This window comes from Chamaea fasciata, unplaced genomic scaffold (assembly GCF_029207755.1).
Source record: "Chamaea fasciata isolate MVZ Bird 193981 ecotype frontalis unplaced genomic scaffold, bChaFas1.0.hap1 SCAF_1, whole genome shotgun sequence".
NCBI lineage: Eukaryota > Metazoa > Chordata > Aves > Passeriformes > Sylviidae > Chamaea > Chamaea fasciata.
The window spans coordinates 47930817-47946736 of record NW_027094086.1 but is presented as its reverse complement, the minus strand read 5'-3'; the positions used below and the strand labels follow the sequence as shown (position 1 = coordinate 47946736).

At 37.4% G+C, this 15920-nt stretch overlaps 1 protein-coding gene across 3 annotated transcripts in view; it reads left to right on the top strand.

Annotated features, from left to right (window-relative positions):
• MIB1 (MIB E3 ubiquitin protein ligase 1) overlaps positions 1-15920 on the top strand; it is a 77014-nt gene that overhangs the window by 53158 nt on the left and 7936 nt on the right. Inside the window, exons 15-20 of one of the 3 annotated variants that reach the window (XM_066182573.1) lie at positions 1276-1404; positions 5990-6171; positions 7382-7574; positions 9883-9961; positions 11513-11626; positions 12753-12853. In XM_066182573.1, coding sequence (XP_066038670.1) covers positions 1276-1404; positions 5990-6171; positions 7382-7574; positions 9883-9961; positions 11513-11626; positions 12753-12853 — 798 coding nt within the window. Of the gene's footprint in view, positions 1-1275; positions 1438-5989; positions 6172-7381; positions 7575-9882; positions 9962-11512; positions 11627-12752; positions 12854-15920 lie in introns of all 3 variants that reach the window. The other 2 variants (XM_066182565.1, XM_066182557.1) reach the window with 2 other exon arrangements.

Below are 15920 nucleotides of genomic sequence, written 5' to 3'. Positions count from 1 at the left end.
AGTCAAGGATTTCGGGAGAAACTCTGAGCAGTAAAGAGCTAGTGGCAGACACAAGATACAAATATGAGGAAAGAAATTGGGCCAGAATAAATCCATTTAGAGAGTGTAACAAGTTGAGACTTGACTGTGTCGACTATTAGCTGGTTTTCTTGGTTTCACTTGTGGAAGAAAAGGTTGGGGAAGATAGTAAGCTGCAGATAATTGCAGGCAGATACTTCCTTGAAAATTAGGCTTTGAATTCCTTTTAGGCTATTTTCCTTTTAGCCTGTTCTGAAGCCTGAATTTTTTTGGTTCTGAGAAACTGAGCTCCTTGCAAGCATGTGCATTCCAAAGAGGGATATCCCTCTTTGTGTATTCCTGTTTTTAGATCATGCCTTTTGTCTCTACTGCTAATCCCAATTTTGCAGAGTAGCAGAAGCTCAAAAACTTGAGTTAAAACCTCAGCTACTGCCTACAGCTTTCTGAATGGTGACAGTGATGGGGTTTAATTTTTTAGGGGCAGTTGGTATTTTTTTGTCAGTGTGTGTTGATTTGTTTTGTTCAACAGCGTATTTAAGAAAGTTCTAGTGGGTTGATTATGGAAGGGCTGTATGCAAAGGCCGTAGGAATAGGAGGGCCTGTGCAGCCTTGTGCTTGTTTTGTGTCATGTGAACAGGAACGGGTGTCTAAAATTAGCCTCAGAGACAAGTCTTACAGTTCATTACTTTCCAAAGTGTTCTGAGAGGGTTTTTAATAGTGTCATTGGTTTTTATGTCTTCTCCTGAATTAGGGTAAACCAAAGTACGTGCTTAACTACTTTGCTAATGCGAAGACACTGTAAATTAGGTTGTAAAGTTTAGCATGGTGTGAAGGTGGTGATTTTTGAGGTCATTGAAACCTCATAGTAAAGAATATATACCTATCTTAAATACTGCACGTAGTGCTGTAATACATTGCATTGTTTGCAGGCTGTCTCACAAGAATTAAAGTCTGAGGAAGTAGAAAGAATCCTCTGAAATTGTGTCTTTTGTAGCACCCAGAGCACGGGCAAACATTAGCTTTCTGCTGAAATAAGCTTGTTGATATTTGAGACAGATAAATGCTTTGGTTGAGGGCTGAGCTTCAGGTATGGAAAATAAATCTAAATTAATTCAACTGTGAATTGTAGCAAGACAGGAGTAGCCCTTTTGAACCTCCTAGAGAATCCTAAACTATTATTTTCTGAAATTCATTCTAAAAGGAATAAATAAGGAGGTTTTGTTTTTGTTTTTTAATTTGGGTTCTCTCTCTTTTCAGCTCTTAGTCCGTGCAGGTGCTAAATTGGATATTCAGGATAAAGATGGGGATACTCCCCTGCATGAAGCCCTGAGACACCACACTCTGTCACAGCTCCGCCAACTCCAAGACATGCAAGATGTGGGCAAGGTAGATACTGCTTGGGAGCCATCAAAGAACACAGTAAATAAAACACATTTATTTATTCTTTTTTTTCCCCCTGTATATTTGTCACTTTGTCTAGTTCTGTACTGTTGGACTGGTTTTTGGCAGCATAAATTTATGTGGACATTCTGCGTTAAACTGCAGTGTAGGCAGAAATCATATTGTTATATGTGGCTTTTCACATGGAGTCATTGCCTTTCTTGAAGAAAAAGAGGGTTATGTAGCTCTAAAATATTTCTACTAATTTCTCTTCTGTAGTAAACGTGTGTGGCTGCCAAATAAATCAAAGTAGCTTTTTTGGAAAGAGAATCAACAGTATTACAGTACAGAATAAGACTGAAATAGTTTTCTGTGATTCAGCATCTTGCATGCCTTTATAGCTTTAGTTGCTTGGTTGCATCTATAACTTTCTGAAAGTATGTTCTGTTAGAGCAAGGCATTCTTAATTATATATGTTCATTGATATTTTTTACAGAGTTCATTTCAGAAATTGTCAAAAAGCAAATAGTCAAAAAATCTCCAGATAATAAGAGTCAAAATGTTTTACTGAAAAAAAGATACTCTCATACCCAAAAAGATGTGTGATCCCCATATGCAAAGATGAAGTTTATAGTTTACCTGAGAGACAAAGGAGAAATAAAATTATGGAGCATTTCAGATTGAGAAAAAGAAACAATTTTTTTGTTAGATATTAAACATGCACAGCATAATCGTGAATCAGATCTGCTGAACTATTAGTTACCAGTATAGTGTTTTTTCTAATTTTAACAGAGGGTTAAAATTAGAAAATTTTGTTGTTGTTGTTTTTGCATTTCATTAAGAAAAAACAAATACACCAACTTTATGAAAAGTCTTTCTTCAAAACAGTAATTCCACTGTACAATTTTTTTTTTCAAATTGGATACTTAATCTCACTGAAATAAGTGGAATAAGCTTTGAAAAAGATTTGAAATACAACTGGCATGTGTAAGAAAATGCTTGTGTCCTTTTAAATGAGACAAGAAGAGCAGTTACAGCTCAGTTGTTTCCATGATCTGAAATGAACTCTGTGAGAGCTGTCTAGAATAATTTGTGTTTGTGTGTTTAACTGTGAAATGAATGAAAGGGAGATGATTTTTTCCCTCAGATTCAGCATTTCATAAATCGGTTTCTCTTCCCAGTCTTATTAATGGCATCCACAGTGAAATTAGAGTTATGTATTGAGTTTTCAGGGTTTTAGTGGAAGCAGTGAGGTTTTTTTTTCCGTCACCTTTTAAACTTCTCTTTGGGGGAATTTTATGTTTTAGAGAATTAGGTTTTATTTCTGTTTTCATTTGACAAGAATCCTTGGTTTAAACCAAAAATGTAATTTTTTTACATTTCTGTTGAAGGAATAAGGCAAAGAGCAGGCAAAGGATATCATGAGAAAAATGAAAAAATTTCCCTCATTGTATCTCTGATCACCTAAAAATGTTTTAAAGTTTTAAGTCTTGATCAGCCAATACCTCTTCTCCTTTATTAGTGTGATCAAACTACTGGTCATTTCTTTGCACTGTGTTTAGCTGCGGAGAATTTTTGCCAAAGTAACAAATTTAGGAAGTTTAAGTGGTGTGGAGAAGATAAGTTCTGTCAGAGACGAGATGAGAACTTGCTTGTTTTTATTTTATGTAAAATGTAGAAGATGGAGTAAATATACCTGAAAACACTTTAAGATGATCAGCAAATCGAACCATTTTGAAAATGTTTTGTGAAAAACAGTGAATGAGAACAATACCTGTACCTATCTACCTTTATTTAAATGACAGCAAGGTAAAAATTCTATAAACTAGACTTTGCCATTGAACAATTTTAAATATTAAACTGTCTTTGGCCCAGAATTGAGCATCAACAAAGGCAGAATCGAAGCTGTGAAAATATGTGCAGGTATCTGGACCTTTAAATCTATCTAAGGACACATTGGTAATTGTGTCTTGTGTGGGATTGCAAATATAGGTGATGAATAGAAGATAAATTGGATTAATAATTTAGCCTGGGAATGAGTAAGGCTTTCTTTTCGTAAATGTGATGACTTAAATTGAGAGTTTGTTTTGGGATGTTTTTTATTATTCTTCATTAATTCCTTTAAAGGTTGGGAAATGTGTCAGATTTCATTAGGCTATGGGATAGCAACACATCTCTGTAAATATTTAGTATTTTAGAGCCTATTTTTCTTGGCTAAATTTTAATTAATTTTGGACTGCTGTCTTGGAGATTGCAACAACCTGCTGAGGCCTGTAGGGTGCCTCTTCGTAGTACATAGTACTAATTCTTTAACATCGATTTTTTTTTTTAAATAGTTCCTTCTGAATGCTAACATTATGCTTGTTGAAACAGGCTCCCCAGGGAAGTGGTCACAGCACCAAGCCTGCCAGAGTTCTAGATGCTTTGGTACAATGATCTCAGGCTCCTGGTGTGAATCTTGTCTCTGTCCTGTGCAGGGGCCGGAGTAGAATTTGATGGTCCTTGTGAATTCCTTCCAACTCAGGATATTTTATTTTACATCTAGAATAGTTTTTTATCAGGTTTCTTCTGTTGATTTTTTGATAGACTATTTAAAATAGTTTATTTAAAAGGCATTTAGTGAAAAATCTTGATAGAACACAAAGCCCTACTCAGGTGCCATTCTGAAAAACATATTTGTGCTCAAGTGCTATGAGCAGTGAGGCCCATTTCTTCAAATAATTTTGAAGTTTTCCATCCAGCCTATCGTGGTGATTGTGCGGCTGGGAGGAGGAGAAATTTTCTGAAGTATAATCTCCACTACCACAAAACAGTAATTTGAATTGCTGTATTACAGGTGTACTGTTCTGGCCTAGAGTACTTTTTATCCTAAATAAATGTATTATTCCCAGGGTCATTTTGTATAATTTATTTTAATATAGGTGTATTTCTTACTCTTAAAATGCTTTTAAGTGATGCCACTGCCTAAATCCTAACTTAAAATAAAGAAACTAATGGAAAGCGTTTACTGCTTCAAAGGTAGCTCACTAGTTACAATTCCTTAGATGATGTTATACAGTTTTTGTGGATTACGCTGAGACTTCTCCCTCACTGGCGAATGGGCTGGGACTGGCCTGTTTTGATGCATTTCAGGGTTAGCCCCCCCTGGAGGTAGCTTGCTGCAGCCGTACTGGGCATGAAGACATAATGGAGAATATTTTGTGCATTGGTTGTTTTGTGGTGTTTTGATTCTTTGTGCCTGAAAAGTTGCATGCTTCCTGAGAAATGTCATAGGATACAACATTTTCCTGGTGTTTTCGAATTTTACAGCATGCAGAGGCATTTCAGGACCTAGGGTTTTTAGTGACTAATGTAGGTGACTGTTCCATGATGATTCTGCCAACCTTGGAGCAAATCAGTTTTACTGGGTGTTGTACTGCCTTGGCTGGATTAATAATATGGCCCAAAGTACCCGGACTGAGGATGGATAAAATCTCTGCTTTGCTTCAGCCAGTGATGTATTTGAAGTGCAGAAAAATTTTCTCAATTGATAAATGAAAATTTTCTGTTATCTGAATACCATGAAACAATTTGTTTCCATAACTTACTGATTTTCCTGGTATAAAGCCTTTGGGTCTGTACTGTTGTTACCCCTAATCATAAGGAAGAATGCAGGAGGAGTATCTGAATTTATAAAATGACCTTCAAGAGTCTTGTCACCTCAGTGATACATATTGGTATAAAAACTTAAAATTTTTAAGAAAATGGATAGACTGAGGTTTAAAAAATTCTTCCCTAGGCAACTGGGTCTCCTTGAGTTGGAGCTGCCCTAGCTTTGCCAAAGCTCTTCCTTTGAATACAGTGCAGTGTAGTTTGCTGAGGGGTTCTTAGTGATGCCAGCAGTTCTGTGTTATGTGTAGTCTGTTATACTTAATGCATTTTATCTGATCGAGCTTTAATACAAAAAGATGTTGGGAGCAGGCCCAGCTCTGGAGTTAGTGGTATGTGGTGTGAGCCTTCTTGGTGTTTCTAGCTGACCCTGTGAAGTGGTAATAGGAGGATACAGTAACAGCTGTAAAAGAGCAAAGTAGCATTATGTGATTAGACAAGGGACCATGTGTAAGTTTTAATCCATCCAGGCTGAGAAAGCCTGAAATTTAGTTACTTTCTTGGACAGGTACTTTACTTACTGAACTCTAAGTAGATGTGCGTTCATTTCCCTGCTCAACTGTGTTTTCAGTCCAAGTGCGGTGGTAGCATTTTGTCTGAACTCAGCAATTTGAGTATATACTGAAGTGTCTTCTGAATATACCCGCTGGAACTTTGCCCTTTACAGTGCTTACATAGAAGGACAGCCACTTCACACATCAGTACAGGTGTGCAGGAGATTGAGTGCTTCAGTAGTTGAACTACTCCTTGCTGAATTTTAGTTCCTTAAAGGAAAGCTGAATATAGCTGACTCAAAATTGAAGCAATTGTTTTTAATTCTAGAGACTCTTCCTTGGGCTTACCCATTTATGCATATATGTGCATGTCAAGTAGCTTTCCTTTAGCCAGACGATTCTTAACTGTTTAGAGAGTCTTTCCTGCTTAAGTATTTGTTTTCTTTCAGTTAATAATGGGCCTTAGCACTCAAGGAGCAGAGAAGAAGAGTGCTGCGTCTATTGCCTGCTTCCTGGCAGCCAACGGGGCTGACCTCGGCATTCGTAATAAGAAGGGTCAGTCCCCTCTCGATCTCTGCCCTGATCCAAGTCTCTGCAAAGCGTTGGCTAAATGTCATAAAGAAAAAGTCAGGTTTGTATATTCATGAAATACACAGTTTCCAAATCTCTGCTTTCCACAGATTTTACTGATTTATTTAAAATTTTGAGCCTTTAATTAACAATAGCTAATTAAAACATACAAATTTGGGGGGTTGGTGGGGATTTTTTTATGTGGTCATTTGTTTTTTACTTTTAATTCTTCAGGTTTTTATAGTACACTGAATGCTATTCACAAATACATTAATTGAAACTTACCCAAGTCTTAAAGGATTTTCATGCATATTAGTGTGAAAGAGGGTGGAATGGGAAGGTTACAGTCTTCAGCTGGGGGTTGGTAGAACTTAACAAGGGGGTCAGGGGAAAATGCCTTGAAGAATAACTGTACATTGCAAACAGGCTGGCCTGGGAAGTCGTGAAATCTCTGTCCATACAACTTTAAATGACTGAAATGGGCAAAGCCTGATATAAACTGATATGAATTCAGTGTTGATGCTGCTTTGAGAAGGTCACCTACTGAGTTCCTGTTAATCTGAACAACTGTATGATTCTGTGAAAAGAGAACGAGGGGGTAGGTCTGATGACTTTGGGGATTGCAGTTTCAGTGAAATAGCCTGTTATCAGGTCCATGCAGTATCAGATGATTCACCCTGTCCTAGTTATGTTCCACCCCTCTTGCTGCAAATGATTCTCATCCTTAATTCCTGTATGTTAAAATGTGACAAAGAGAAGCTGTTTTTATTGATGTTGCCCGGGTAAGGAGTGAGGTGCTTATTTCGGAGTCTTCGTGTGTGTCCGTGCGTCCCGGCCTCGTCCCGTGGCGGGGGCTGCGGGAGGTTGGGCACGCGCGCCCCCTGCGGGCCAGCGCAGCGCGGAGCTCCGGCCCGGGGCCCGGCACTGCCACGCGTGGGGACGGGCGAGGCCCGGGTGCTGCGTGTGCCCATCGGAATCACAGGGCACGGCTCTGTTAGTAAAGCAAGCTCTCAGCGCCGGAGGGAGGGACTTCTTACGTTCACGACACCATATCCTGACTTGTGTGTCCTGTTTCTGTATAATGCATTATCCGAGTGTGTGACCTTGCACTCCAAGTGTCCAGTGTCCATACTGGAAAAGGCAGTTCATTGCTTTATGATCATACATTGATGCCCGAGTGCATAGGAGTATATAAGCAACCAGTTGATGTGCATTTTAAATTGAGTGGGATTTTTAATTCTTAAAAGTTTGACTGCAAGGTTTCTTTGTAGTGGCCAGGTTGGTTCCCGAAGTCCGTCTATGATCAACAATGATTCTGAAACCTTAGAAGAATGTATGGTGTGTTCAGACATGAAGAGAGATACTCTGTTCGGCCCATGTGGCCACATTGCCACATGTTCTTTGTGCTCACCACGGGTGAAAAAATGCCTCATCTGTAAAGAACAAGTTCAGTCTAGGACAAAGGTAAAAACCTCTGAAATTTATTGGTTCTTTTTTTTTTTTATAATGGAAAAGTGAAAAAAAAAAAAAAGGAAAAAGAGGTCAAAGAAATATACATCTTCTTTTATGTGGTATTATTATGCCTTACATGTGTCTCACTGGATGGAATTAATTTTGCATCATAATGATATCTTGTTCTTTTCTGTTTGACTGTCATTCCTACCTCTCCCTGCCTTGCAATGTCTTTATCGTTCAGGTCCTCAGAGTTCCTAATACAGTCACCTGGGGATGCATTGTTGAAATAGACTATTTCTGCCCTGCCATGATATCTTTTCTTCATGTTAGGATAAATTACTGTTTTTTCTGAAGTATAATTTCCCTCAGTAATATTGAGTTCTTCTATTCCTTAGGGCTGCTTGAAAAATGATTTGCCTGTAAACTGAGTTAATATGTACTTGTTTCTGTAGTTAATAGTTAATAACTACTTTCAGCTTTCACCTTCTTTTTCTTTGGAAACATGAGTTTCATTACACTGTCTTTTTCCTTCAGAGAATCAACCAGTCATGCCCTATTTTGGAGACCAAGGTTTCTCAAATGGCTACTCCCAAGTAGTTTTGACTATATGGGTACATTCCCCCTGCTTTTCTGCTTGGGTGTTCTTTTATTCCTTGTAATCACCAAGTCTTGTCCTGTTTTGTTTGTTTTTGTTTGTTTGTTTTTTTTAACCTGTCAAAAAAAGAAATAGTGTTCAGCACTTGGATTTATGTTTGGTTTTGGATTGGCTTTGGGGTTTTTTTTGTTTGGTTGTGGTTTTTTGGCTTTTGGGGTTTTTTTTTCCTTTGGTTGGTTGGGTTGTGGTTTGGTGTTTTGTTTTTTTTTTTTTTTACTTTTCCCAAACATATTTGATTAGTCTGCTTCTGTGGTATGTTGTTTTTTCCTCCATCTCGGAGTCAGTATAAGAATTGTAAATGTAAAGTTGCGCTGTTTTTACTGCTCACTCTCTTATTCTTCTTACACTGTTCACTGTTCTGCATTGAGTATGTTCAAAAGCCAAATGTTAACCTAGTGGGAGCTCCTTTTCTCTAGACTTCCTTTATAGTCAGTGAAAGAGTTCTGCCACTGCGTGATTTGGAGCAGCAAAGTGAGGGTTCTGCCCCTACTCACCCATCTAAAGAAGCTAATCTGTGGAAATCAGCTTTCCCAGGTGAAAGCTAAGCTTTGTGAATAAAAGGAATCCTTTGATTCCTTTTGCTGAATTAGTTTGAAAGATAGGAGTATCTGGTCAATACTTCTCATATATTTTCTGTATAAAAACTTACAGTAGTATCTGCAAGGCTAAGAAATGAATGAATCAGGACAACAGTTCTATGTACTGGAAGGGGTGGTCCAGGCCAGTATAAATGGAATTTTATGTGATGTCTATGATTATACTGTATATGCCCTATCCCTGGCAGTGTTCAAGGCCAGGTTGGATGGAGCCCTGAGTAACATGGTCTAGTGGAAGGTGTTCCTGCCCCTGGCAAGGGTTGGAACTTGAGGATCTTTAAGGTCCTTTCCAACCCAAACCATTCGATGATTCAATGATATATACAGCTCTCACATAAAAGGACTTGAGAAACCCTAACCCAGAATATTAAAACATTTCTGTAAAAGTACCTTTTAAGTGAATTTCATACGATCATAGAATGTTGGAAGGGGCCTTTAAAATCAGTCTTGTAACTGACACCTAATACCATGCAATGAGCAGGGGCATCTTCAATGAGATCAGGTTGCTCAGAGCCCTGTCCAGCCTGACCTTGAATGTTTCCAGGGATGGATCATCTACTACCACTCTGGGTAACCTGTTCCAGTGTTTCATGACCCTTATCATAAAAAGTTTCTTTCTTATATCTAGTCCAAGTTGGCTTTCTTTTAGTCTAAAACTATTACCCTCTGTACTGCTGCAACAAGCACAGCAAAAAAGTTTGTTCCCATCTTTCTTATAAGCACCCTTTAAGCGCAGAAAGGCTGTAACAACATCTTCCTGGAGACCTCTCTTCTCCAGGCTGGTCAACCCTCATTTCAGTATCTGTGATGGAATAAAGATGGAGAAAAGAAAAAAGAAAAAGCAATTTATGCTTCTCTGTGCCTATCATTGTACTGAACATGTAAAAATTGCCAACAAATACCTGTTCTTAGAAGTTAGTGTGATAACTCATTTAAGTTGCATTTTGAGATGCTGAAGTAGTTAAAACCCCCACTAGATGGAGATTCTTGAAGCCCACATGCCTTGCAAATTAATGTAGAGAGCAGGAGATACACTTTGCTCAAGTGTGTGTGTTGTTCTTTACAGATTGAAGAATGCGTAGTATGTTCAGACAAAAAGGCAGCAGTGCTCTTCCAGCCTTGTGGTCATATGTGTGCCTGTGAGAGTAAGTAACTTTACAAAACCTCTTCTAGAAGTAATCGTGAAACAGAATGTTTTTAATCAGATTGCTAATAGGTCATTAGTAATCTGATTACAGGTTCAATTTACTTGGTAGGCAGGTGTGGTCATCAGAATTTTGGCATTATTTATCATGCTGGTAACAATTGGAGGACTAAGTGGAGATTTTCAAAAATTTAGGAACTGTGTGCTCTGTCATCTGAATTATTTAACTGGGACTAGGCTTTCTCATGTTATAGAAGCCTCCTACATATAGTTAGCACTTTAGAAGTAATTATAATTAATTTTGTTGTTTTGTTGCAACTTTTTGAAGGCATTCAGATATGCAAATAGTGTCTTAAAAATATTGTAAATAAATACTTAGTATACTTCATTACTAACCTACAGATTTGCACAAGGGCTGTATTTTCCCCCCAAAAGTAACGTCATACATCTTTACAAAGAGCACCAGTTATGGTTCACTTTGATTTATCCCGTGTAGTGGAAAAATACATAGGAGATCTCCAGAAATTTTTTGGTTTTGAGTATATGTGGATGAGAATGCAGCTATCACCTTGTCTCCAGACATTTCAGGACTTTGTTGAAGGGTCAGTTCCCTAGAGAAGAGCAGTGCTTGTTGATGAGGATCTACATAAGAGGGAAGGTAATTGTTCCCATGAGTGACTGCTTACTTATACTTGCTAAAGAAGTCTGGTTTCTTCCTCTGTTCTGAGGCAGCTGACATCGAATCAATGACTGTAGTTAGCCTGATCTGGCCTCTTTCACTGTCTGCAGATGAAAGATGATGAGAGAAGTGTTTTTGAATCGTTTCCCAGGAAAGAAGACAACAAAAAGATTGATTACTGTGGTGAAGGATTTCAGCAGCGCAGTACACGTTACCAAGTCTAAGCTGTAACAAGGACAGCAAAAGGTTTAACAGTTGTAGATTATTTCTTTCCGGATTTTTTTCTGGACATCTTGTTCAAGCAGGACAAGAGAGTTTTAAAGTTTGTGTATTTTTTAGGACCCACTCTCTTGATTCACAGTAACCTTTTAGCATTTATGAGACAATGACTTGCCTTTAGCCCTAGGATTATATCAAAAGATGTAGGTTTACTCTTAAGGGTAAAGAGCTGTACCTTGTTGCCCCTGGAGCAGTAGAACAATGAGATCCTTTGTTGTAAAGCAAAAAGTGGATAGCCAGGAGATTCTTGGAAGTTCTGGTCTCAAATGTGTAATTGCCTTTTAACTTCTGTAATTCTTGTGGACTAGACATCCATTTGGAGAAAGAGGAACCTGTTCACTTGAATTATCTTAAAAGGAGATAGGGAATAGATTTATTTTGAATCCCAAACAGGACATTGTTTAGGTGTCTTGTCATTGTTTAGTTTATCTACACATGATTTGCAGAAAATCATGTGAAGATGAACTCAAGTAGTTCTTTGTAGTACCTGTTAAGTCATTGCTGTACAGTTACTCTGAATAAACAAATATGGATAGAAAAAAAGAAAAATTAAGTGGGAAGATTTTGAGTCGATTTATTTCTCTGTTCCCTCAGATTGTGCAAGCTTGATGAAGAAGTGTGTGCAGTGTCGGGCAGTGGTTGAGCGAAGAGTGCCTTTCATAATGTGCTGCGGAGGGAAAGGTACAGAAGATACCAGTGATGATATTTGTGAGTGACTCCAGAGCCCATACTCTTTCACGTTCCTCCACCAACTTATTCTCTCATTCTCTTAAATGATCTAAGTATTTCTCTCCTTTCTGAAGAGAAGTTCAATGGAAACAGTGTTAACCCAGGTCTCCGTTTGCTTTGCTGTTTGCACTACTTTCTGCATTGGTAGCAGCCAATGTGGTAACACCAGCAGTCATTACACTGGAGAATTGCTTCCAGCATTCGGAGTAGAATCAAAAATGTGTGATGACTTGGCTACTTACTAATGCCCTAAGAAGTAAAAGCTGAAGATTATCTGTGATTGTGCAAATGAGCAAAGAAATTTTTTTTACCTCTGGTACTCTGAAGGAATGGTAAGTATTTTGCATCTAGGTACAAGTAACTTTCCTGAGAGAATGTCCGGTTTTACATCTCTTCCTTTGACCAGTTTTTAAACTTCTTGTCACTTATTTGAGTAATTTCTATGAATTATTTGTATTTGCTCTGTGTGTGTGTATGTGGTACACGGTATCTTAGTTGAGTTTATAAGAATTGGAATATTAGTTCATTCTTGTCATAATGTTTTGAAATACATAAATATAAAAACAGTCATTAAAATCAGGTTTTCAGTACTCACACTGGAAATTTAAGACTTGACAATTTTTCTTTCATATAGTAATATTGCTTCCCAGATCAGTCAAATATAGGAATATTAATCTGAGCTTGTTCAAATTTTGAACAAACTACTTCCAAGACACTTGGGCAACTTTGAACACCAAATAGAGTGATCTCTGTAGATAAAAAAGTCATTTCAGTGTCAAGGAATTTGGCTTTTTTTTCTTTAAACATGTGCAAAAAATATTTATGTTAGGAACTTTACTGACAAATAAGAATTCTGTGAACATTAAGGGACTACAAGCATAATCATTATGGAAATACTTGTCAAAGAAGTGTTGCCACTAAACTCAAAGAAATTCTTTTTTGAGCTGCAGTGATGGTGTAATGGATTTATTAGATTATCAAAGATGGTTGACTAACATTTTTTTGAGGTAATTGAAAAATTGTAACTGTGACACTGGAAATAATTATTCCTGGTTTGTTAGATTGCTGTGTAATGATGTATCTTTATGTTCTTCTAATGTTACAGCAAGTGGAAACATTCCAGTTTTGCAGAAGGACAAAGACAACACTAATGTCAATGCAGATGTACAGAAGCTGCAGCAACAGTTGCAAGACATCAAGGAACAGGTAAAAATGCTGGATAAAAATTGTAAGAACCACTAAGGGCATGAACCACTTGATTGAAAAACCCAATGCATCCTCTATTATTTAAAACAAAAATGACATGTTGAAGTGCATCAGGTCTTAATCTTTAGTTAAAAGACTGATATTTTTGGTGTGATGTGGCTTGTATGTCCTCTATGTACAGGGTTAAAAGAAAAAAAATCAAGTGCCATGTTTGATAATCCATCTATTAGAGCATGTGTGTTGATGTGACTAAAAATGGATGCTCTACCCAGTCAGTACGTTCTCTGACTGTTTAGCTGACCTGAATATGTAGGTATAGCAGAAGCTGTGATAAAAATAGATCATCTTCACTGTTCTGTATCTACCTTAACCTTGACTTGTCCGTTCATTAACTGCCTTGGTAAAATGGCGGACAGTTATCTGTCTTACAAAGGGTATAGTGAACACATTCTTCAAAAAACTGTGTGGGTGCAAAGTTAAAACTTTGAAATTATTATGCATGTAACTAAAATATTTGGAATTTAGATGTTAAGGTTTATTGTAGTAATTTGGTATAGTGATTGCAGATCTTTGAGCAGTAAGGGATCTGGAGCATCTAACTCCTTAATGAGCTTGCTCTCTTAGAATCCTGATAATGTGACTTTTTGCTTCCATGTGTATAACACAATTGGAAGAAACTTTTCATGGATACACGAAATTGCGGTGCCTTTTCCTCTGGTAGGCTTACAGGAGTCCATAATACTTCAGTGACGGCAGCATCACATCTAGTCCTGGTAGTTGTTTCAGCTGTTCATGTGCATAAAAGCCGGGGCTAGAATGTTTAGATTGCCAGTTGTAGGACTTGTTTTTCTAAATGCCTTAAATTTGAGAGTTGATATGCTCAACTGAGTGTCTGTGAAGAGCTGTTCCTGTCATATGGTGACTGGCCCAGCACACCAGTAATAAAAATTCAAAACAGTTTCCTGTGTAGTTTTTATCTGTAAAGAACATGCAGATTGAAGATTGTAATTTGAAAATGGATGTCTGTCTTACTGGAATCTCCAGATGTTACTGTCATCTCTGATGTCTTGCATCCACTGTTTAGCTTCTGCTTTACTTTTTTTAGCATTGAGTGGAAAGAATAAGGTTATTCTTTTGGCATTTGAAATTATACATGCAAAAGATGCCAGATGCATGCTTAAATGCAAGTAATCTGTTTTCTTCAGATACATTTTTTCAGGGTACTTTAGGGGTTGTAGAGGATTAGAGTTCTGTTAGGATCATCTGATATTCTTATGTATAGGCATGTGAGAAGAAAATGACTCTATGTTATAGTTCTTCTTCTTGATTAGATGTGATCTCAGGGCATTTTTTGTCAGTTTTCCTTAGGTGCTGTTTTATTCTCTATGATGTTATCTAACCTTTGGGACTTTGCTAGCCAGCAGTCAGAATTGTTCAGTGCCTGTGACTAGAAAGAGATGGTTCTGGTCATTCTTTGTGTGCCTCTTGGCTTGAGGCTCCTGCATTTTCTTTTGTGCCTTTTGTGCTTAGTCTTGTGACAGGGCAAGTTATATCATATTTGTGAGTAGCAAATTGGATTTGATTAAAATTGATCATCTCATCTTTTAAATTTGTGCTTGAAGTTATGCACAGCATTCCACTGTAATTGTGTATTCTTTTGATTTGTGCTGTAACAGTTCAGTCTTTGTGTTCAATTGATATTTTTCTACTTAAAATTAATTTGTTCTCTTTCAGCAGGTATAAGCCTTTGTTTCAACTCATACCTTCAATGATAATCTAATATGTTAGTGCAGCAGCAAGCTTTTAAAACTATTTCTGGTGCCAAGCAGAGGTGATGCTGATGTCAACAGAATCTCCCACATCTGATGACCACACCATTCTTCAGGCGTTCCCTGAATGTGAACCCTTTTGACTGTAATTGCAATACCTTCACTCCATTTCATACATAATCATCATCATCCATCTAATACCTTACGTATGTTCCTTCACCATACTTACATCACTTTCTTCTTCCTTAAAAATAAATTTATTTTGTCACTGTGCACCTATATATTGTTGTAAAAACTGTTTTTCATAGTGAGGAATTGATACTTCAAGCCGTTTAAAACACCTTGTTAGTGACAAAAAATTATATGAGTTCCAAACCCAGTTATACTTCAAGTGCAATGAGCACTTTCCCAGAGTACTTACCTGAAGAAGTAATTCACATACAGAATAGGCATAGTGCTGTTTTATGCTATTTGTTTTCCTTCAAAAGATTGGAGTCAAATGTTTCAGGCAGATAAAAAATGGGATTTCATGCAGAGGATGTTCTAATGAATAGTACAATAGTTACAGATGCTGCTTATTTCTCACTCATTATTTTCTACTCCCCAAATGGAGCATAAGGCTTGCAGTGAGTTTTCTTTCACTGTAAAAGTACATGTTAAGGTGGTGGTTAAGTAAGGAATTCTCCTTCAGAGTTGGATAAAACGCAGTTATTTGGGCTTGTATCCCACTGGGAGACTGCTGAACTAATTGAGAAGAGCCTGTCAGAAGAGAATTGTGTAGCAAACAGGAAGCTTGTTATTCTGCCAACTGAGTCCTCCTACTGTGTGAAGGAACTTAAGGTTTAAGATAGTATCATGTTACGAAGTTAAACTGCTAATGTATTTTATATACTCTGCTTTTGTACTAGGCAGGAGAAATAGGGCAATTTTCTAATACTGCTTATCAGTGGGATGAAAATGTTGGGATTTCTGTCCTTTACTGAATGAAACAGTTTGAAGTAATGGTGTTTCAACAGATTGTATTTTTTTATTATTTCTGTGTGCCTTAATGGATGGTTTAATTTTTAAACGATGGTGTAGCATGTGGAGAGAAACAGACCCTTGTAACTTCAGTAATTCTGACATTATATTTAGACACAAAAGAAAATAATTAGCTAAAACATAGAGTAAAGGCTACACATTGGGATTTTCCCAAAGATGAGATGTTTGTTTTGTCAGTCCTTCGTGAAAGATCATCATGCCAATGCTGTCAAGTTAGACACTTGTAACACAGCTGTGTATTCATTGCATTGGAAATA